This window comes from Corvus hawaiiensis, chromosome 18 (genome assembly GCF_020740725.1).
Source record: "Corvus hawaiiensis isolate bCorHaw1 chromosome 18, bCorHaw1.pri.cur, whole genome shotgun sequence".
NCBI lineage: Eukaryota > Metazoa > Chordata > Aves > Passeriformes > Corvidae > Corvus > Corvus hawaiiensis.
Window position 1 is genome coordinate 6,717,452 of NC_063230.1, and position 21,766 is coordinate 6,739,217.

At 43.3% G+C, this 21,766-nt stretch overlaps 1 protein-coding gene across 5 annotated transcripts in view; it reads right to left on the reverse strand.

Moving 5' to 3' along the window:
* The window catches only part of CLTCL1 (clathrin heavy chain like 1), a 34,603-nt gene extending 25,385 nt beyond the window's left edge, over positions 1-9,218 (reverse strand). For 3 of the 5 annotated variants that reach the window (XM_048322889.1, XM_048322887.1, XM_048322890.1), the window contains exons 1-2: positions 9,074-9,218; positions 659-866 (exon numbers count right to left, since the gene is read on the reverse strand). In XM_048322889.1, coding sequence (XP_048178846.1) covers positions 659-866; positions 9,074-9,115 — 250 coding nt within the window. In that variant the 5' untranslated portion in view covers positions 9,116-9,218. Of the gene's footprint in view, positions 1-11; positions 15-658; positions 867-9,073 lie in introns of all 5 variants that reach the window. The other 2 variants (XM_048322888.1, XM_048322886.1) reach the window with 1 other exon arrangement.
* Between the last annotated feature and the right edge of the window lie 12,548 nt (positions 9,219-21,766).

The window sequence follows — 21,766 nt, forward strand, 5'->3', positions numbered from 1 at the left end:
AGTTCACTCACCATCTGTTTAGATAAGATGCAGGAAGAAAAGTACATAGTCAGTAACAGTTATTGAGATTAAATACCAGATGTTGGTCATTTGAGAAAAGAGCCAGAGATGTATTAAAATTACTTCTTTGAGCTCTGAGTGCTATTTAAAGGCAGTAACAACATCACAGGTAGCAGTAAACAGAGGTCTTCTAGCTGCAAGACCGTGTGATTGTCAAACTTAACATGCTTGCTATGTTCAGACTTTTACACTTGCTGGCCATCCTTATGACATTTTTGTCACTATCTAGTGAAACCTTCAGCTACAAGAAAGGGCCAGGATATGGCAGAAAACATGGCTTTACACCCCTATTCATCTACACAAGTGTCCATTATGTTTACAATACCTGTTTAAAGGGAAAGTATACCAGATGCTGACCTGGTCCTCAGTAAGGATAGGAGGCTGCAGTGCCAGGTCCAAGCATCTCACACCCACTTGGAGGAAAATCATCCAAAGATTACTGAAAGATCTACTGCCAAAAATACAGCATGCAAGTTCAGGCAAGAATTCTTATCCTCATATACATTCTTCTTAGAAAGTTTACATAAAGTTTAAAAGCATTAATAAGCAGTAATACAGCTAAACAGTTTTCATACTGCAATCATAAAGGGTTACTCACCTTTTAGTGCTATTACTTTAGAAGCTGGATTCATGATAGCACTTTCTGCAGAAATTGGACGTCTGATGGGTGTTGTTGGATCGCTCATGTCAATTATTACTACTTGCGCCTGCTCTCCTACTTTCTCCCTTATGCAGATGAACTTGTCAGATTCCATTGTTAGGGTGCTGAAACCAATGTTTGCTGGATTAATGCCCAAATTTTGGAGCTAGAAAGACAAAAAAGGCGTGCTTAATTATCCTTCCCTTGCTGAAGATCTAACTCAAGCCTCTACATCTAAAATTTCCTCCAGAAGGAAATGTAAGCCTGACAAGTTTCTCTGACTAGAGTGCACACCATTGAACTATGATTTATCTTCTGATTCTCTTTGTTCCATAGGCAAAGAACTATACAGTTGTCAGTACTCAGGTCCTAAAGACATTCCAAAGTTGTATTACTGATGCAAACTAAAAGGAGTTTTAACTTACACATTTATTGCTTAACCCAGTTCTAGTAACATGGTAAGACTACACCAGCAGTAGCATCACTATTCTAGTTTTAGAAAGGCTGGTAAATTTTATGTTCAAAACTTAAGTGGCAGAACTGCAATGTTCAGCATCAGTGGGTAGTACAGAAAGAGTCAATTACTCTTATGCAACCCACTCCTAGCAACAGTGTGGAATGAAGTCTACACAGCAGGTCTCAATTGGCCTACAAGTGGACTTGTTCATCTTACTTCACCTAATTCTTACCAGTGAAAAGTAAGAAAGATATGTTAAAATAAATAGTCATTTCACCTCTCCTTGCCCAAGATATCATGCCATTAGGCTCAACAACAAAGGTAGGGATTGTAATGCAGGCCCCTTCCAGCCATATGCCCACCTCTAAAAACATAACTTATGCTCAACCATACAACAGTAAAAACAAAGTAGTTACTCTAAATGTAACCTGGAATCATTTTGTGCTGCCAAATAGACTACCCTATAAGATGGCTATATCTCATTTTCATCCTTTTGTATTAACTTTGTTTCCATTCACTCTCCATTTCAGTTAACAGGAGGAGGTGGCAGTGAACAAACATCACTGTTTCACTGGTCCACAGTAAATCGCATTTACCTATGCAGCACACCCCAGCTTGGTATGTCTGCAAGCTGCATTTTATATAACAGTAACTGTGACAAGCCTGAGCACCTGCTTTATGCCCCAAAGCGATGCTTTTCAAGCACAAGAACTGTATCAGCTTCACTGAAGCTTCTCAAAGGATTAACCTATACTGCTTTTCAGTGCATTGCAAGTGAAAAATTACTGCCCTCAAGGAGACAGGAATCTACCACCAGCATCACTGAGTCATTACACTCCTTTGACACATACCACCAGGACCTTCACACAATAGACTAAATCCCTTGGGCAAGAAGTACCATGATGGTGCCACAAACACTGTTTTAGTGTGTTTGAGCTGGCTGATCATGGTTTGTTACAGCTTCAGTAATGCTACTCTCTAAATCGTAAATTGGGTATGTAACAGAGATACCTTTAAGTGTGGTGTGTCAGGACTGTGCCCAAGAATGCCTCAGGAATTGTTTGTTTTCTGTTGAGCTGACTAATGAAGAGCTATTCAGCTCAGTAACTGCTAATCTCAACAGACTCAAGTCTCAGTAACGTAATGTAAGCCAAATGTACGCACGCGTAAAAAGACATTTATTCATTCCCGTAAGTGTCTCTCAGCAGAATTGAGAGCCATTCAACTAACACCTCACTTCAGGGGTAAATACTTAATACACAGTGGTAAACTTCAGCAGGTGCCATTCATTCCGAAAGAGAATCAAAGTTTAGATACAAGGTCATCAGAACATGCTTGCACCTAGAGTTTTGAAAACAAATCTACCAGGCAGGTGGCTATTACAGCCTTCTGTGTCAGTAAGGAAAAGTTTTCATACCAATACAACTTGTGCACCTTTCACATGTAACACAGAACGTTTTAGCACCCAATAAACATGCAAGTTGTAGCTCCATCAACTTCTGTGACCTTGAACCATACAGGAATAAACGACAGGCTCTTAATTCCACTGCTCTTGCTCACTTGCTCTACACCAGACAATATCCACATACTGTCACAAATGACACGTTCATGCAGTAGACACTTAAGCACTTTGATATTGAGCACATTCTGAGTCCGTCTGCCAACACAGTACAGTCCATTGTAAGAGACTGATTAAGTATCACAAGAGTAGTCAAGAGATTTAATTGCAGCACAGCTAAGTTCCTAACTTGATTTAATTAATCCAAATCCAGATGTGTTTCCAAAGTATTGAAGCAGAAACACAGCTTTTTCAAGGTCTCTTCTCAATTAGTGTGCTTCAGTTTGACCTACTCTTCAAGAGATAGACCCTGGCCACTCATTTTGCATAGTGAGAACCTTGAAGCATTTCCTACTTGAAGTTCAGCTTTAAACCCACCACTATTCACTCCAAAGTCTGGTCCCTGTTGAAGAAAACATTTTGGGTATCTTCACTAAAACAAGTATGATTTTGCATCATGCTCTGGTATTAAAATTTCGTGCTTTAAACTATACAAAATTTAGCAAAGGCTTCAGAAAATGTAATGCTAAATTCTGCTTTAGTATCACTGCCACCCTTATTATTAGGGAAACCCATCATATCTTTTAAAGGCTAAATGCCTAAATGCTACTGCCTAAAGGATGGTCATGTAAATACTGCAAGCCTCAGTCAATGATGACAACACTTCACGGTTTAGCAGTCTGAAAACACTGAAGACTGTTCCTACCATTAGGGGAGTGGTACATACCCTCTTGAGATATGTAAGGCAGTGTAAGAGGCATAATCCTTACTGACAGAAGAACAGGAGCAGAATCGCTCTACCATCAAATAAAGGAGCATCAGCCAGCACCACTTTTACCCTGGATGGGACAAATCTTCTACGATGATTTGAACAATGTTGTTCTAAAGCACCTTCCTACCCTTCCTCAAGCAGAAAATTAGTAGAACTTTATTACAGGAGGTAGCAAGCACTCAGCTATGTATCTTAAAAGGCCTCAGGAAAAGATGCTACAGGTCATTACCAAGGTTTGTATATATTAACTGTGATTTTCCAGTTTATTTTCATAAAGGAGTGAACAACAGGCCTCTCAACTACTACTAAATTTTCATTTTTTATTATGCTCCTTAGGCAAGCAGTACCCTCTCTCAAACTAAGGTTGTTTTCTTCTGAAAAGGAAGATTCAACACTACATAGTCATTCCAGAGGTATTTACTATGATTTCCGTGATTCCATTTACCATTGTTTCCATGATTTCATCCACACTTTACTTTTGGGTAATCCAGTTAAACCCTACCAAGCACCCCCATGTAGGTTACAGCAAGCCTTGCAGTAGGGGAAAGGGTAACATTCTGTTCTACAAGTAACAGCCTAATGCCTCTCCTGCCATAACACCCATTAGCTACACACACACCATAGAACCATTTTCACCATCAGGCTGAATGAACCAGGTAACAAAGATTTTTGCTTCATAGATATCTAGTACTACTACAGGCTGCATTAGATACCATAAGACTTTTAAGCATCTTATAGATACTGAGAACTTACTGACATGGTTTGATTCTCAACATGAATGAAGACACAAAGACATTCAGGATGAAAGACCATTATTAATCTGACATTTAGTCTTTCCCCATTCTTTACCAGCATTGTACCATTTGCTAAGAAATGAAGCCAAGATGCCTTTTACACAAGAGCTCTACTAAATAGTGAGCTTTCTAATGATTTTCCCTTACTATGGAGTGCAGTGATCCAGACTGAGCCAGCATAGACCAACTCAGATCCTGATACCTCTGGTCTTCAAACTAAGTCCGTTTCTCTAACGGGAAATAATTAAGCCTAACTTACAGTCTAATACTGACACTCCAGTAATTGGGACCTACCATCAGTTAAACACTGGAGTCAGAACTCTGTGAATTTAGTATCTCTCCAGAGTTCAGTAAGTATCCCGTTTCAGCTTTATGCCACGTAATTCTAGTATAAATGCTTGTTAGAGGTGATCAACTACTGTTTTTAAGGCCATTAGAAAAGACTAAGGCTTGGACAGAGGCTGCACATACCCAAATAAAAACTGCCTGCTAAAAGCATGTATCTTTTTAAACACAACACAAACCAAGAATGCAGTAATAGTTTCCTGTAAGTATTACTCGTGACTACATAAAGTTCTAATCATCCCCCATAAGGATGGGCATGTAACTGTTGGATATCCCTGCTCAACTGCTCACCCTCACCTCATCTCCTGCTATAGTTCCCATTTTGACAGCTGAGGGACACCAAACAACTATGTAAGACCCAAAACATGCAAGACCACTGCTCTTCGCTGCAGTTGCGATTAGACTTTCATCTTAAGTGACAGTTACTCCCTACACAAAAATCTATTTCTGTATGTCTGTGATGAGGACTGGATCATCTATTGAATAAGTATCACTACCATGTGCAGGGCACTTTTGAATCCAACAAGCAAATGTGGGCTCTTCATCACTGAATAACAGAATCACGTCATAATATTTAGCCCTACCTTTTGAATACAAATCTGAAAAGTCACTTAGAGCTTGCAAATATCCTGAGTGCTTCTTAAAGTCCATATGTCCCAGCAAAGCAAACTTACGAACACCATCCAGCTCAGTCATGCCTATTGCACAACAGATAGTTATTCTGTTATTCTTAGTAAGACAAGCCAGACTATCCAAAGTGGGTTTGTCTTGAAAATGATGGAAGTCAATCTACATCCTTTATGCTTAAAACCAGGATACTTTAGCTTGTCAGTGCTGTACCAAGATGTGCAGAACTTATGTATCGAGAGTATGTCACGCACACAAGTTTTCTCACAGTAGTTGGCTGTGCTCAAGAGCCTGTATCAGTTACTGAACAGAAAGGAGGACAGTCTGTCTGCGCATTGAAGGGACGATGGCCCCAATCCTGGAACCTGAGACATTGCTTAAACGACAGTTTTCCCCATAGACAAGCAAAGATTTTTGCTAATGAAAAGCTAAAGAAAAGCTCAAAGAGGCACAAAGAGATGCTTTTAACACAAAAGCAATGACTAAGTGAAGGAAAAGTTTAATTTTAGATCAGGAACACTTTGTACACTGGATTCCAGTAGTATTGCTTCCAGTCTATGTACCAGTATATTTGGTCTTTTACTTCACTTCCATTGTAAACTACAATCCCCTTGGAAGAGGAGTTCAATTCGGTAAATAATTTATAATTCACTACTCCAACAGAAGCAGTGGAGTTAAGAACCTGATTAAATCACATTAGCTTAAGCAGCATGCACAAGTAATTCACTGCAGCAGGACTTGGCATAGTTTGCACTGCTGCAGCTGGGCAGTCACCAGACAGATAAAAACTAAGTCCTTGTTTTATTCCCCTCCCTTGCTATGAGACTTAAACGATAATATCCTCTGGGGGAAAAACGAGCAAGACGCAAGTTCTTCATGAATTTGTGAAGACTCTTAGTGACAAGAGTTCACAACTAAAAATAACTGTTCAACTGCATTAAATAACAGACAGACTTTGAGTTCCTTCTACCATACCAAGCCATAGGTATCTTTTTTTCACTGCAACTATTCTCCATCCTTCAGCTCACACAGGACTTGAACATACGAGCTGTAACAACTTCAAATTTAACATGCCCTGCGACTGGCAGTCACTCCTCCTGCACTGCTCAGTCAGAAGGATGATCAACATAAGGCAAAATGAGCTGCACAAAGAATGTAAAGTAAACAGTCTGCTGATCCCTAGCTCTACATGGACCAAGATCACTGTTTCACTTCACACTACCATTTATCCACTTCCAGCGAGAGAGAGTGGGAGAGGAGTTCAGTATTTAGCACTGCAACTTATGTTTAGCTTCTCTGGAGAGCACCTTCTGCATGGTTTAGTTCTTCTTTTAGTAAAGTACATACAACTACCTCAGGAAGACTCTGAACTTAAGGGAAATGTTTCACCAGCAACAGGCTGAACTTGGAATTAATTACAGCACTAACTGATATTCTAATCACTTAAAGCTGTATTAATTAAAAAGGCTACAGGTAGAAACAGCACACAGATTGAACGAAGGCACAGAAAGATTTAACTTAGAATCACTGAAACACAACAATTACATGGAATTGTAACTTTTTTGGCTTTATCATAAAGCAGCATAGTAGATTTGCTATACTAATTTTAAATATGATAATTTAACCATAGTAAAGACAATTACTTGGAAGTAATGTGGGGGGGAAAAAGAGAGATTAATCTGATAGGGCTAAATACGTGTGACAGTGTAGCATTATGAATAGAAGGCCTAACGTTTTCACAAATTCTCTACCAGTCAACAACAAGCACCACGTAACATTACTTTATGACTCTAGATTCTAGTTTACAACATACAATAAGTTAGAGCTGATATAATTGTACTGCAGATATCCAGCCAGAGCAAACACTATGAGTTCCTACATTCCTTCCATTTTCCCTCCCCATTTATCCCACCATGTAGGGACAACTGCAGAAGCAGCATGAGGAGGCTACTGCATGCCTACTCCCAGCTACTACTGATCTCAATCTCTCTTTAGCAGAGTACTGCTTTAGAGCTTCTGCACTCAGCCTGGGGGAGAAGCAGGAGTGAATGCTGAAGAAGTTTGTTCCCACATGTTAGCAACGGATATCCCAGGGTTTTCTCTGCTCCTCCATGTAGCTTTCTTGCTGAGGAAAAGTGACTCAAGCACAGGATTAGCCTTTTCAATAAGATCAAACTGTTTAAGAGCAAAAGCAGGTGGTAGCAAAAAATAGAGTATGACTTCAGTACAAATCCCTCGAAAAGCAGGTGGGCAGCCCCCCACCCAAACCTGAGGTACCATAATGCTGATATTGGCAGTGTTGCAAGATGCTCAACACTGGTAATCAAAGAAACAGTCATTTAACATGCAAAGCAGCACAGGACACCTCTTGCATATTAAGTGTGATGTCCTCGCATCGCTATTGTATCGATCAAACGCAATTAGCAGGACTGGTTATACTTGCTAGTTTTAAATGGTAAGAACTATATGCTCTCTAAGGAGAGTCTGACATCAAAACCACTTTGATCCCAAGTTTCTTACTGAGACAGCTGTTCTGCAGCTCTTATGAACCTATTTGAGATTACTATAATCACTGCTATAGTGGACACTGGCAAGGAGGATGTGGAGTAGAATTCTTCACCATGTTAAACTTTCCTAACCCATGAAAACTCAGAGAACACAGGTGTGTCTCCTCCCTTGGACAGAGAGATTAGATATTTCTGGAATTCACTCCAATTACTGTTTTTTTCAAGATAGAGCTCCTTCTAGGGTCACCGGGACAGTTCTTCCAGTTAAGCAAAAACATACTTCCCAAAGGGAGCTGGAAGCGGCCGTAACCATTTCCCAAGCTGAAATGCCCAAAGTGGCATGAAGTACACACTGGGAGATGATACCCAGTTCGTATTTTGAAATGGATGCCTGATTTGACAGAAAGGGGCGGTACAGCGACAGAAGGATGACTTGCCAAGTCCACTTCCTGTTCTCTCATTCATTTAGTAAATTCCTTTAATTCCTGCTGCAAACTGCACGTTCAGAGACTGCTGTTCTCTCACTCCATTTACAACCCTCCCTCACCACCAGGTCACAAGGAAACAGATCAACCGGTTTGTCTGTGCTGCATTCCATTAGCCATGGATCTTTTCCAATGCTGGCATTACGGTTTTCACAGGATATTAAGAACAGAACCATGTCATTTTGGGGGAGGATTTTTTTAATATTGTTATGTTTGGAAGGAGAGACAGAGGCTGTGCAGCTTCCAAGTCCAAATGGTTTCTTACACCTCATCTCACCAATTCCCTCACAGCTGCACAAAAAGAGGTTCCCAGGAACCTTCGCGATCCAGGGGCTGACAGTCGTGTAGGTAAAAGGAAAAAACCAAGATCCGCCTGGAAGACTGCGGCGTCCACCCAAGCTGAGGCGGGGGAGCGCCCGCGGTGCCCGGGGCGAGCAGCACGGCTCCGGCGCGGCGCCTCCCCCTCCACGGAGCGGGAGGTCCCTCAGGCGACGAGTGACTCTGCACAAATCGCGGCCGCTCCGCACGCCGCGGGGACGCAGCTCCAGGGATAGAAGGATGGACGGACGGATGGACGAAGAGAAGCGGCAGCCCAGAGTCCGCACCGGGGGCGGGCTCGGTCCCGCGCGCCTTCCCGCGGCGCCCAGCGGGACGGCGGCCGCACTCCGGAGGGGAGGAAGGAGGGGACGGAGCGGGTCCCCTCGCGGCCTGGCCCCCTCTCCCCGCCCTCAGCGTGCCCTCGACACCCCCTCTCTGAGAGACGGTGCAAGGCAGAAGAGGGGGACCCCGACCCCACGCCTTCTCCGCTGCCCCCCCCCCTGCGCTCACCTGGAAGTGCTCCTGGAAGCGAATAGGCAGTATCTGGGCCATGGCTGGGGGCGAGCTCCCCAGGGCAGGGGCGCGGGGCAGGGACAGGCGGTGAAGCGGGGCGGCCGCCGGTGCTCCCCTCACGGCGGCGGGAGCGGCGCAGGCGCGGAGCACTCGCTGGGATGGCGCCCGGCACGCCCGCCACCCTCCTCGGCCTCGGCGCGGGGCCGCTCACTCGCTGGGATCACTCCGCACCTCACCAGCCTGCCAGGGTCTCCTCAAATAGTCCCTCCCCGCCGCCCTTCTTCCCCCGCCCATCGCCGCCGCCTCTCGCCCGCCATCACCCTCCCGCTTTCCTCTGCCCCGCTATCCCTCACTCCCGCTGAGGGCACGGGCTGGGAATGGGGTTCTGAGGAGCGGGTGGTCCCTGCCGCAGCTACGGCCAGGGGAGAGGGGCGGGAGGGCTTGTCAGAGTGCAGGTATCCTTCCGCTGCTGCCACACACGCTCACGTGACCCGGCCCCCTCCCCGGCTCCCTCCGGCGCTGCCCCCGGCCCACCCTCACCGCGACTCCCGGGCCTGCCCCAGACCCACCCTCACACGGACCCTCGGGACTCCTCCTGACCCACCCTCATACCGACCCTGGGGTCCCTCCCGGCCCAGCCTCACACGGACCCCTGGCGCTGCTCCCCGGCCAGTCCTCACACGGACCCCCAGCGCTGTCCCCGGCCCACCGTCACACCGACCCTCGGGGCTTCTCCCTCCCCTTCCCCACAGCCGCGCGACCGCGCCGGGGCGATGCTCCCCTCAGCGCCCCGTGACTCCCGCTAGAGGTGAGGAGTAAGACAAGGAACACCCAGGAGCTGCCTGGTGGGCTCTGGAAGCCAGGAGCCGCCTGCCTGGCACCTGCCGTCGTGGCTGACTGTGCCAAAGTGCGACCCTTCTTCTCCTCCTTCTCGTCCTTCTCCTCCTTCTCCTTGGCAGCCCCAGAACGCCCAAAGGCACTGGGGTCTGGCTGGGTCAGACGGTTGCTCTTGGCTCACCACCCACCGACTTAGCCCTAGCACCATGTGGGGCTTTGCTACCTGCAGTCATGGCTGAAGGTAGGCGATGGGGTTTATGACATGTTACCAGCTATGAAAACCATCCAACTGTTCTGCCCTGTTCAATTTTTAAATAGAAATAGGGCTCCTTCCCCAAGAGTTGACATTGTGAGTTGGAAGCTATTGAATAACCAAGAAGCAAAGGGTCCAACATACAAGAGATACATCAACACCTTTTTTTTTTTACCCTCACTCCTAGGCATCCCATTAGCATTAGATGAGGGAGGTGAAGGTAACGTTAGTGCTATTTCTCCTCAATTACAGTAATCCTTTGAGGTGGAAATGGCTGCAGTAGTGCTAGCTCCAGCAGTTTTATCCAGAGTATTGTGTTGTTCACATTTTCCCAGAGAGCTCAGCTCTGGGAAACACAAGATTATAGGAGAATCTCTAATACAAAGCTGAACAAGGGACCCCTGAAGACTCAAAACCAGAAGGCAGATTAAAACAATTTCAAATACATTACAATTTAAAACCTCATTATTTTCGTTTAACCTCATTCATTTTTAGTACATGGAGTTGGGAATTACCAAAACTGGGTTAAGTTTCCAAAGGAATCATAGGTGTGGCTCGCTGAGACACCTGGGTTCCTACTGGCACACACGGTTCCAGACTGCAGCCATGGGGATCCCTTGGTCACGAATGGGAGACTGAAGGTCTACAGCTGGACTGAGGAAACCCTGAACAGCCCATTGAACAGGTGGCTGAGAGTGAGATGCTGCTAAAGCCCCATCCCTGCAGAGCTCTGGGATCTGTAGCTCTCCCCAGAGGACTCAGGGTTGGGGTTACACACCAAGGTCTGGTCCCTCAAAAAAACAAAGCAAAAACTGGAGCTAAGATGGAGACAACTTTTCTTTATGTGGTCCAAAGGGGTTTGAGTAGCATCTGCTCTGTAGGTTTGTTAGTTGCAGTTTAATTATGGTGGGTTATGAGTTTCTAAATGGCGGGCAAGTCAGCAGTGCTGCAGAGAGAGACCACCAGTGGGACATCAGGACATATCTGTCACCAGCCCATTTTGGTGTAGTGAGCTTGTTCTGTCAACTTCCCTCCCATACATTCACTTTATGGATGCTAATTAATTATATCCAGAGCTCCTATTTTTGCTAATTTATTTCTATTTCTCAAAAAAACCAAGCCACATACTTTCATCACTTATTGTACAAATTAAGTAGTACCTCTTGTGTAGTGTACATAGTTATATATATTTTTATATCATTAATATTTTAAAGAAAATTGTGACAAAGGAGCAACAGATTTTCCTCTGAGATATTTTTATTATTAAGAATTACAAATGCACAGAAGTCATTGTGTACTGTGTGCAATCTTAATAGTCTGGCACTAAGCTGCTGCCATGAACTAGCGAGATCACTGGCTAAGGAAACCAAGGCTCTTTTAAAGTATAATTAAAATTAAAGGTCTGTTATATTTCTTCACTCCAATTTTAATAATATAATCCTTCATGCCCACTCCCAGCTGGCCAAATCCTAATTACAACATCCCATAATTTCTGTAGTAAAAAAAGTATCTCACTTTATGTAAAAGTGCTTTGCCACACTTCTGTCTGCTGATGTCTTTCTCATTTGTATCTTCTTTGCGCTGCTCTGTGTTTAAATATCTGTCCTTTCTAAGATCTGGCTTTGCTGATCCCAAGGGTTGGATTCTTTGCAAGTGTGATCAGCTCTGAAGAGTGAGCTGAGAATGTTGGACATTTTTGCACAAATCAAAAAAATGGGAAAAGTATTTTGCCGTCTTTTCTCCACTTTGCAGCCTGCTGATCTTCCACAGCTAAAGAAACTGACCTCTGTACTGTCAGCTGTGTGCATGGATGTTTTAAATATATTTGTTTTCTATATTTAGTTTGGGGTTTCTCAATGAAAAGGCACTACTGGCCTTATTTGAGGTATTTTTCCTACAGTCTGTAGTCTGTTAAAAGGGAATGTAAAAGGTCCCTAATGGTTTGCTGTGTTAATGTCCCTGTGATTAGCTGACTGCTCTCCTGCTCCTTTATACACGGCAGAGCCACCACACTCAGTAGCTGAGAAGGGTGTAATCCCTAGCAGTCATTTAACAATGCAAATGAAAAAGCTCCTGGTAAATGTTTCTCTGTTTTTTTCAGAGGTTGCTCTCATCCAAATATTTGGGTTTCTGGCTCATCCTATGGATGGCAGCCTGATGCTCTTTTTCCAGTGTTTGAGAGGAGCCCTGAGAACAGCTGCATTTTTGTCTTGGAGGGGCTGTTATTTACACGGAAAAATGTTGTATGTATGTTCCCAGTCTTCTTCCCACAGAATCAGCCAAGGAAGTCTCACTGAAAAAATAATGTGCGCTTCTCTTAAATGTTTCTCTCAGGTTCTTGCTCAACAACATCCGTTCAAATCACTGGTTAACTACACAAGTGTTCAATTTCTAAATGTTTGGCCACTTTACTGTTTTGATACAAGAAGGTAAAAAAAGTCACTGGCACGTCTTCTGGCCTGTATGAGAAAGCATCCACTACAGGAGACCTGCCTGAGTGGGAACACTCAAACACTTGGGAGTGTTCATCAAAGCGCAGATCCAAGGAACAAGGAGTCTGTGGGTTGGACTTGCACATCCTTGTGCATGATCACTGCAAACTGCTGGGGAGCTGCTGCATGTGGCAAAGCACTAAATGCAGGATGTTGATCCACATCTGTTCCCAGCTGAATGCTGCCTGGCACTGTCACTGTTTTGCCTAACAGATAAATGCAAACCGTAGGAACGCTGGATCAGCAGTCACAGCACAAAGATGTTTTGGTGCAGCAACGACAGAGTGTCACAACAACTCCCAAAGTTCTGATTCCATCTCTCGTGGAGAAAATTTGCATTTCATGCATCTCAAGGCCCTCGCTGACTGCCCTGTTTGCTTCAGAATCCAGTTTGAAATTGTACTCCTTGTTTTTCAAACCACACCCTTGCTCCTTGGACTTCTTTCCAGCTTGTCTCCTGGAGACAGTGGCGTCGGCCCCTTTCCTCCTCTCTGTCTCTTCTCTCTCCTTCCAACAAACTCCTTGCTGCTGAGTCAAGAACTGTCTTCTGTCACTGTCTCCCATCCAGAACTGATTCTTTGTACGTGTCCTGCAGTCCTTCGCTTTACTGCAAAGTTCCATTCAAATAATGCTCTCTTTGCCTGGAATTCAATTATCCTTTTCCATCTGTTCTTACTGAATGCATAACTCTGGGTCATACAAAGCGCTCTGAGGCTCTGGATGAGTTTCTTCTGGTTTTTTTAAGTTATTGCGCAAGCTCCTGAGAGCAGGCTGGTAAAAATTGTAATGTTTCTGAAGACGTTATTTGAAATGTAAAGATTATGTTGCGGAGTTGTTTAATACGTAATTGTTTAATGTCTAATTCATTCTTTGACAGGAGAATGGTGTTGTACACACTTAGCACTTAAAGAGAGTCCTGTTATGGTGGATTTTACTCTTGACATATTCTTGATAAAGGTCACTTTAGGAATTTAGTTCAGTATGTGAAGCCCCATTCTGTATTCCCTGCACATGAAAGCTCTGCTGGAGATTATCATCTCCATCTCTTCATCATCTCCATCAGCAGATTCTGATAGCATTTAATGTCAAAATGAACAGGAGTGTCTAGAGGCAGTAGCAGTGCAGGCTGGAGGTCTTAGGGTTCCCCACAGAGAATGCCACAGTGACACACAATTTACCTGTAACATGCAAACAATATGCCTGTTTTGCCTCCCAAGAGCATTTCCATCTGAAGGAGCCATTTCTGTCCATGAGCAGGACGCCGACATCGATGCTCTCTGTGCATTTGTAGAGTTGTTTACTCCTTCCCTGGACACTGGTGCTCTTCAGGCTTTGCAGCAGGTGCTGAATTCCTTGCATGGCAGTTTCTTAGCTGAAATTGCAACTCCTCCAGCCCAGCCTTGTAAAAACAGGGGTGTAGTGGTCAGTGACGCCAAGCCAGATAAAGGGCAGGGGAGTCAACGTCTGTCTTCAAAATCCTGACAGATGCATCAGGGCTGCATCCTACATCAACCCTTTTAGAAGCTGAATTCCTCCAGAGTGTTTTCTCTGGCAGCTCATTCATCAAGCAGGTAGAGAGTGAATGTGTTCTTTGAAAATCCGAGCAATGGCAAGAGATGAGGTAGCTCATATAAATCCAGTGTGCATCTCTTGCTAATTTCACTAGGTTTAGAATGACAGAAACCAAGCTATGTTTATATATAAACCAAGTAAAATTTTAGCCGAAATGGTCTGATCCTTAATTACCATTTAGGAGCATAACTAGTCAGTGTGCAGAAATAGGGAATGAGAAAGGGCTGGAAAGGACCTGGAGGAGTCTGCTGGTTATCACGGGTGTCCTATAGCAAGGCCAATGTTGTCCAGTTGCAGATTAATAGGGTGATTCGAGAAATGCTGAATTAGGGCCTTTTAGCTATTTCCTCAAGAGGGAAATCCTCAGTGTTCATTTTTTTAACATTATTATATTGTCAGGAAAGAGAATGAAGCCAAGAAAAGCAGAAACCAAGTTACATTTTAGAATGTAGTGGTAAACCACAGAGATGGTAAACAGACTTTTTATTTTCTAAAGGGTATTTAGAATATATTTCCCCTTCCCCTACTCCTGGAAAGAAGTACTCAAAATTCATAAGCTATGAATTCCCCCATCCTCAGAAGGAAACAAGTCTTTATGACTGTGCTTTCCCTATGTTTGCCTGCTTCCTTTTCCCCACCACAGACTGTTTTGAGACCATTGGCCAACTTCAACCATATGTGATGGAGAGGAATAAGCCCAAAGATACTGGATTCCGGCAAGTTTCATGAAGACAGGCGGCCAGAGAATGGAGAGACTTTTATTTAGAAGGAATGGCTGAAGTGGGAGTTCAGCTTTTATTGGCAAATCTATGAAGCAGTCAGTGCAAATCATGAAAAAAAAAAAAAAAAAAAAAAATCTTTGACCAAGGTCCGTACCTTCTTGAATTAGTTTTATTGTTCATGAAATACTTTTGTTCCCTTTCCTTATGCCCAAATTCCTGCTTTAATATGAATCTGTACCTTTGTCTGCATTAACTTTAAATATAGGTTCAGAAATCCTCTCCTGACAACACCATTATTTTCTGAACTGTGTTCTCCCCTTCAAAAACAGGTTTTTGTTAGACTCTGTAATGCTGTTTTATGTAACACAAAGGCCCTAGGTTTTTTTCTATCAGCTTATAGGACTTCAGGAAGCTGAAGATAAAAGTCACTCTCATTTTCTTACTCACTCCTGGCTTTCTGTCTGGAGTTGTTTGTGGAACAGGTTTTAATGGACATTCTCCTGGCTTTTCTGGATTTTTTTTTTTTTTTTTTTAGAATTTTCAAGATACAAACACAAGACAGAGATGTTTCCCAGAGAGGTTCAACATTCATACATTTACTACCTTTTAGATTATTGACAACAAGCAAGATGGCTGAGCTGGAATAAAATGTAGGCAAGCACAGGCTTACAAGCTGAAAGTCCTCATAATAAAATGTCTACCTAAAAAAAAATTCCTGTTAGTGCTCAGTGCCTACTAGGCAGAAGCAATATGTAAGCACTTTGCAACCCTGTCACTAGAATGAATTTAGATGACACAAGATGAAAACAGCCATGCCCCTTTATGCCAGAGCTTTCAGTGTAACTGATGCTACTTGTATGAGGGATGTTGAAAAAAGGGAGAGAAACTGTGCAGAGGCCTTAACAAGCACCAGAGGGAATTTACAGTGCTGTCTTTTTAGAGTATAATTAATCTTTTTAGAAAGCTCTTCCTGAATTTAAAGAGTATTTGGTACTTTCTACTTTTCTAAAGGCCTGAGGGATGCCCTGAAACATAAAAAATTACATCACACTTTTGGCAAACTGCTGTTCCAGATATGTAGTGTATCTTTAGCAAACACAAAAAAATGAAAGGGGAAGCATACAAAGGGCTAGTTAAACCATTTATTTAGCATTTTATTGCCATGTTTCTTTGCAGATTTTTGGTCCTTATCATGGAAAAAATGTGATCTAATAACGTACTAATTTCAAAAAGAGTATATGGAGGTTGTTATGGAGTAGCTTTTAGTTGCCTCCTTCTTTCTTCACCTAGCCATACTGCATCCAGGAAGAAAAGGGATGATTTCTAACCCCAGTGTCAGAATTTTCCCTCTTTCATCTTAGCTCTCCACAAGTCATTTGTTCCAACTCAGCCAGAGTCTAGTGTTTAAAATTCTGGATGGAGTAAGGCTCTAGCTACAGCACACCAAAAGTGAGTCATCTTTGTGTGTTTCTACCCATTTTGTGAAGACTGAAACATGTTAATAATAAGCAGCTCTTCTTTTGTTTCTTTTGTTTCTTTGGTTATGCTGGAAGAGGCAAACTAAAGAATTAAAAGAAACAAGTTTAGTGTTAAGAAATAAGCACTTTCATGGACCCCCTCAAGATCTTTAAATATCTACATATTTCTCTTCTAGCTCAGAATGTGAGTGAGCACATGATGTGTTGCCTGATGCAAGAACTATGTTCAGTTAATGCATATTGCCAAGCTCGTGTCTGCAAACGGGAGCTTGATTTGCTATATCTGGGCTGTGACTGGTCATAGTCCTTCACAAAGGCAGCAAAATAGCAGAATAAATGGTAGAATACAGGGAACTCTTGAGCATTTTGATCAATTATTCCAAAACAAGGGTAGTGAAATCTAGGCCATAGGATTAAAATGTGGTCTGAATCCACTCTAATTTGTAATATAAAGTTAAACATTTTGGAATGGTCTGTCCTTTCCCAGTCCACCCACTCATGTCGAAAAATGATGCAGTTGGATTTGCTGGTGATGCCAAGGTCGTGGCAAGCTGTGAGCATGGTCTCTGGTTAGGCAGGGCTTCCTGATGCATTCACTGGTGTGTTATCTCCTCAGCTGCTGGGTTACGAAACAACAAGGCAGCATCTATTACACTGCTGATCTCAGATATCACTTCCTCTGTCATCTCCATTCATAGTTACATATGACATGCAAAATTATTTTCAGCTCTATTTGGCTTGCATGTAGTCCAACTTTGCAGCTTCCCCCTGGACTCTGTAAATACAACAGCAGGAAGAAGCCACCTTTTGTCCCTTTGGGCCAGGAGGATATGCCAAACATCAACATGGATGTGTTCCTGAAGACCAAACTGCTTTCTGTAAGTCTGCTCACAGATTTCACAATCCATCTGTTTTCTGTAAAATGCAGTTATTTACAGCAAAGTTCACTTCACAGTACAGTAGCTGCTGTTTATGTTGCTATTTCTGTTGAGGCTCAATATTGTCTATTTTTCATTATATCTCAATGTTGCCTTTAATTGCCTCTTTCCAGCAGATTTACGCATTATCCCTCCTGGCTGTTCACACACAGACTTCCCTTTACTTGGCAATCTTCCAGTCACTCCATACTACAGAGAGAGGTACTAAAACAGCAGAGCAATTGATGAGAGTTAAAATAAAACATGATCTACATGACCTACAGATGACTGAGCAATTGGACAACAGAGCATCTGAGACTCAGCAGAAGTTCTATTCCTTCTCTTGACTGTTCATTTTATACTTTTTGGGCAGGTACAAAAAAAAGGTGATAGAGGCTTAACAAATGTATTTTGAAATGTTATCTAATGCCTTTATTTATCACTGCTCCAGGGAAGAGTATGTTGGAATTAATGATTCTCTCAAATAACAAAAATTGTTCTCACAGGAATCAGCTTCATAACCCTGACACTTGAGACACGTGGGGAAGCAGAGACATTCCCTAGAGATCTGCTGGGGTCATTAACACAGCTAGGCTGACTCAGCAGTACATCTACTTGTGCCCAACTGCAAAGATATAAGGACGCTTAATGGTTCTAATGTGGTGCTCAACATAAATACACACCTATTTCCTAAATAAGTACATTCTTAATTTAAGGCTCCAGCATCTTGCTGTTTAATGCCCCAGACCTCACTGCTCTGTCATTGGCAGTAGCTGCTGGTGTCCAGTAATACACAGAAACCAGCAATGTGGGGCTGTGTCCCACAGAAGAGCTACTTTGGTTGTGCTCTTCATCCTACCTCACTTGGGCACAGGTGAAACCCTCAGGCTCCTGGCAGGCTGCCACTGTAAACCCAGCACAGCTGGCTTGAGTGGAAAGCAAGGCCTCAATATTGCATTTCAAACACTGATTAGTAAAGCAGGTGATTGAAAAAAAGGTGTTTGTTTAGCTTATGGAGATTGTGGAAAAGAAAACAGCTCCAGAAATCCAAAGCTAGAAATACTACAGCAAGCAGGTACGTCAGATTCCTCTGAATGAGGTTTCCTCCCTCCACTTGCAGCTGCAAGGATGAAGGTCTTTCTCAGACAAGCATTGGACAAGCAGTTGAAATCCAGCTCGACAGAAAGCCATTCAAAAGGGTCAAGAGCAAGGATTCAGGCAGTAAAATAAATACCTGGAGATGGAAAAATCCTTATCCATTTTTCCTCCCTGGCACAATAATTCCATTTTGGAATTATTGTGCCAGGAAATTATTAAATCACACAAGTTTCAGTAATGAATGTATTACTTGGATGGCATGGGAAATTGCTGGGGGTTATAGCTAAGGAAAATAACTTTCCAAAGTCAGCAATGAAAGATCAGATAGATGAGCAGGATGACAACTTATATGGACGTCTAAAAATAGTGCTGGTATGGGAGGGTATTCTTCAAAGTAATACAAGTAAGCATTAAGAGGAGACGTGTGCATAAAAAGCAGAGGGGTCTTTGTTCAGCATTTTCTGCTGTCATTCAGCAGAAAGGTTCCCAGTGATATTTTGGTTTATCTGGGAAGACTCTGACACCTAATTAGGAGAGGGACAAATCAGATCTGCACTTCTGTATCTTAAAGGCCGTGTTTAAGCCTTGAGAACAAGGCTACATTACAAATGCCAGTTCAGGGCATGCCAGAGTTGTTCTGTGGCTCGATAAGGTTGGTGCCTTCATAAGAGGCCCCTCAGGAGCTTGTTTTCTCACCTGCTTAATGTTGCAATTCAGTTTCAGGTCATTCAACAAAAATTAACCCGTGACTGAACTATTGCAACTATGTCATTTAGGAAAGAACACCCTTCTCTCCATGTGCTGATGAATATTTTCTACCTGGCTCAGTCACACCTGCACAGGGAGCATGTGGAGAAGAGGTGGGAGGTGGCAGTGGCAGTTTGGGTATAGCAAAGTGGGCTCTGCATTGTCACTAACTGCGCCTGCCTTGCATTCTGAGCACATGTGGGGAGGATCCCAAAAGCACCCACAAACCCTCCTAGCTCCTATCCATGCTGTATGAATGTGTGGAGCTTTAGGAACAAGATAAATGCCAGAAATGTCAACAGCTTTAACAACAATGTGCAATGAAGCAGATAAAATGACTCAGGTCTCCTCTGCAGTGCTGTTAGCAGCCTATACATTATTTTCAGGGCAGAAGGCTGCAGAACTTTGAATCTGGAATTGTCTTGAGTCTCCATCAAAATCCTGCCTTTTAAGAGTTCTTGGCTTTCCACAAAAGTCAAATTACAAGTAGTAAGTCCTTGGGCATTCAGTCCTGGTCATCCTGCTTGCATTATTCCAGGAAGAAAAATACAAGCTGATGTCCTTCCTCACAAACCTTTCTCCACGGGTAGATGCAATCAGGTTTCAACCTTTGCTTTGTTACATGACCTATTTATATTGAACTGCTGGATTTCTTGGCTGCCTCTCTACCCAGTCTTCACTCAAAGAGGAAAGGAACATCCTGTCATCATCATCCAAGAGGATCAGTGGGCAGAGATGTAAACAGGTTGGCCAATCCAGGCACAAGGAAATGATGAAAATAGGGCCATAAAGTTAAGACTTTCAAGACCTGAGGTTGGGAGCAGTGGTATGCAGTAACCCAGCACTGACATTACTGTGGATCTTACTGGGAGCCAAGAGCCGACTGCACCACCACCCTTTGCAGTTGCTTCACACAAGGCAATTCCTGCAGGAATTTTTCTTCAAAGGCACCCAGCTGACAAACATTACATGCAAAGAAAGAGCACAGAAATTCTAAGAGAAATCTGGGGCTCAAATTTTAGGGCAAGCAGGTCAGGTTTTACAACCTACATAATTCGAACTCAATTAGAGCTGGCAAAAACCAGTCAACCGATGAGGGCATACTGAAGGAAAACTCTTCTCTTAGCTATTTCTTTCCCATAGGAGGAGACTGGGTGAATTTTGTGAAGTAAAATCAATGAAGAAATTTTTTGGAGTAAAATCAAAGGAAGATTAACTGTGTAATTCTTCCCAACTGCCCTAACATGGTAGATCTGAAATTATAAACTCCTTTGGGCAGTGGCTCCTACTCCAGGGCTGTCAGCACCTGACATACCCATTCCTAACTATCATCTTTCTACACTGGAGGGTTAACGCCCACAGCGTGGCCTTGGTGGCACACTCCATACTCTTGCTGCCCTCGCTGGCACTGTGAGGCTGTGAGACACCCCAGGGCTGGCCAAAGGTTTGTTCTTTCAAGTGACAGAAATTCAGCAGCTCTTCAGAGTGCTGGCCTGGGGTAGAGCTCAGCACTGGCCAGTGACTGCTGTCCATTAACAGAGAGAGCAGATTTACAGTTAATGTGGAGGGAAAAGGAGAGTCATCTTGAATTGAGAGGCCCACTGTTCTCCACAAAATACCCACAGCTAGAGCTGGAAGTCCATTTTGTAGAAGGTTCTGCCTCACCAACAGCAAAGTCACAGTCCATCTAGACTTTTTATAGTGGAGGCAGGGCTGCACAGTCACTGTATTTAGTAAACCCTGCCTGGCATTCAGGGATCCTCCCAATTTGGCAGCCTGCTTATTCTGGAGGCACCACCCTGCTTGCTTTCAACTGAGCTCTACCAACCCCTCAGTTCTAGCCCCAGTGGGATTGTGCTTCATATTTTCCCAGTCTGGGAATTTGTAATGAATTTATTTGGAAGCAAACCAACCAACCAAAAAGAAATTAAAATCGTAGAACTCCCTCTTAAAGCCAAATCTCTTTTCAGAAGCAGGGAGAGGGGCAGGCAGAATCATGGAGTCCTTCATTCCAACAGCCCCTGCTCTGCCTGGTGTTAAGTACTTGGATGAGCATCCTTTACCTCCCCTTCCCCTCACTCATTCCCCAGGAAGGCAGGGACTGCACTGTAAGCAAGGAAGTCCTTGAGAATACACAAAGGGTTGAAATGCCTGACCAGCCATAAAAAACCAGCTGTCTGAGAAATACCCTGAAGAGTCTGAAACTGATTCTCATGCCAGCAGAGCAAGCAAACTATTAATATTCCTAGCAGAGATCCAGAATCGACTGCACTGCTCCATTCTCTATCATCTCCCACTGTGCTCTTTGTACTATTTTGATTTTTCTATATGCAACAATCACGTGCAGAGACAGAAGGGCTCTCAATTCCCATTTGTTGAAGAACTCTCAGCAAAAAGGCAGCAAACCAAAGTTATCTGAATTTTTAAAAAATCTGTCAGTCTCTCTATTAACTTTCCCTTTTCAGAGCTTTTGTAATAAATAGCACTTCTGAATCTCTGCTTTACAGGATCAAAGAAAATTAAACTCTACTGCAAAAAAAAAATTCAGAAGCCAAGTTCCTCCCTTCATTTTCT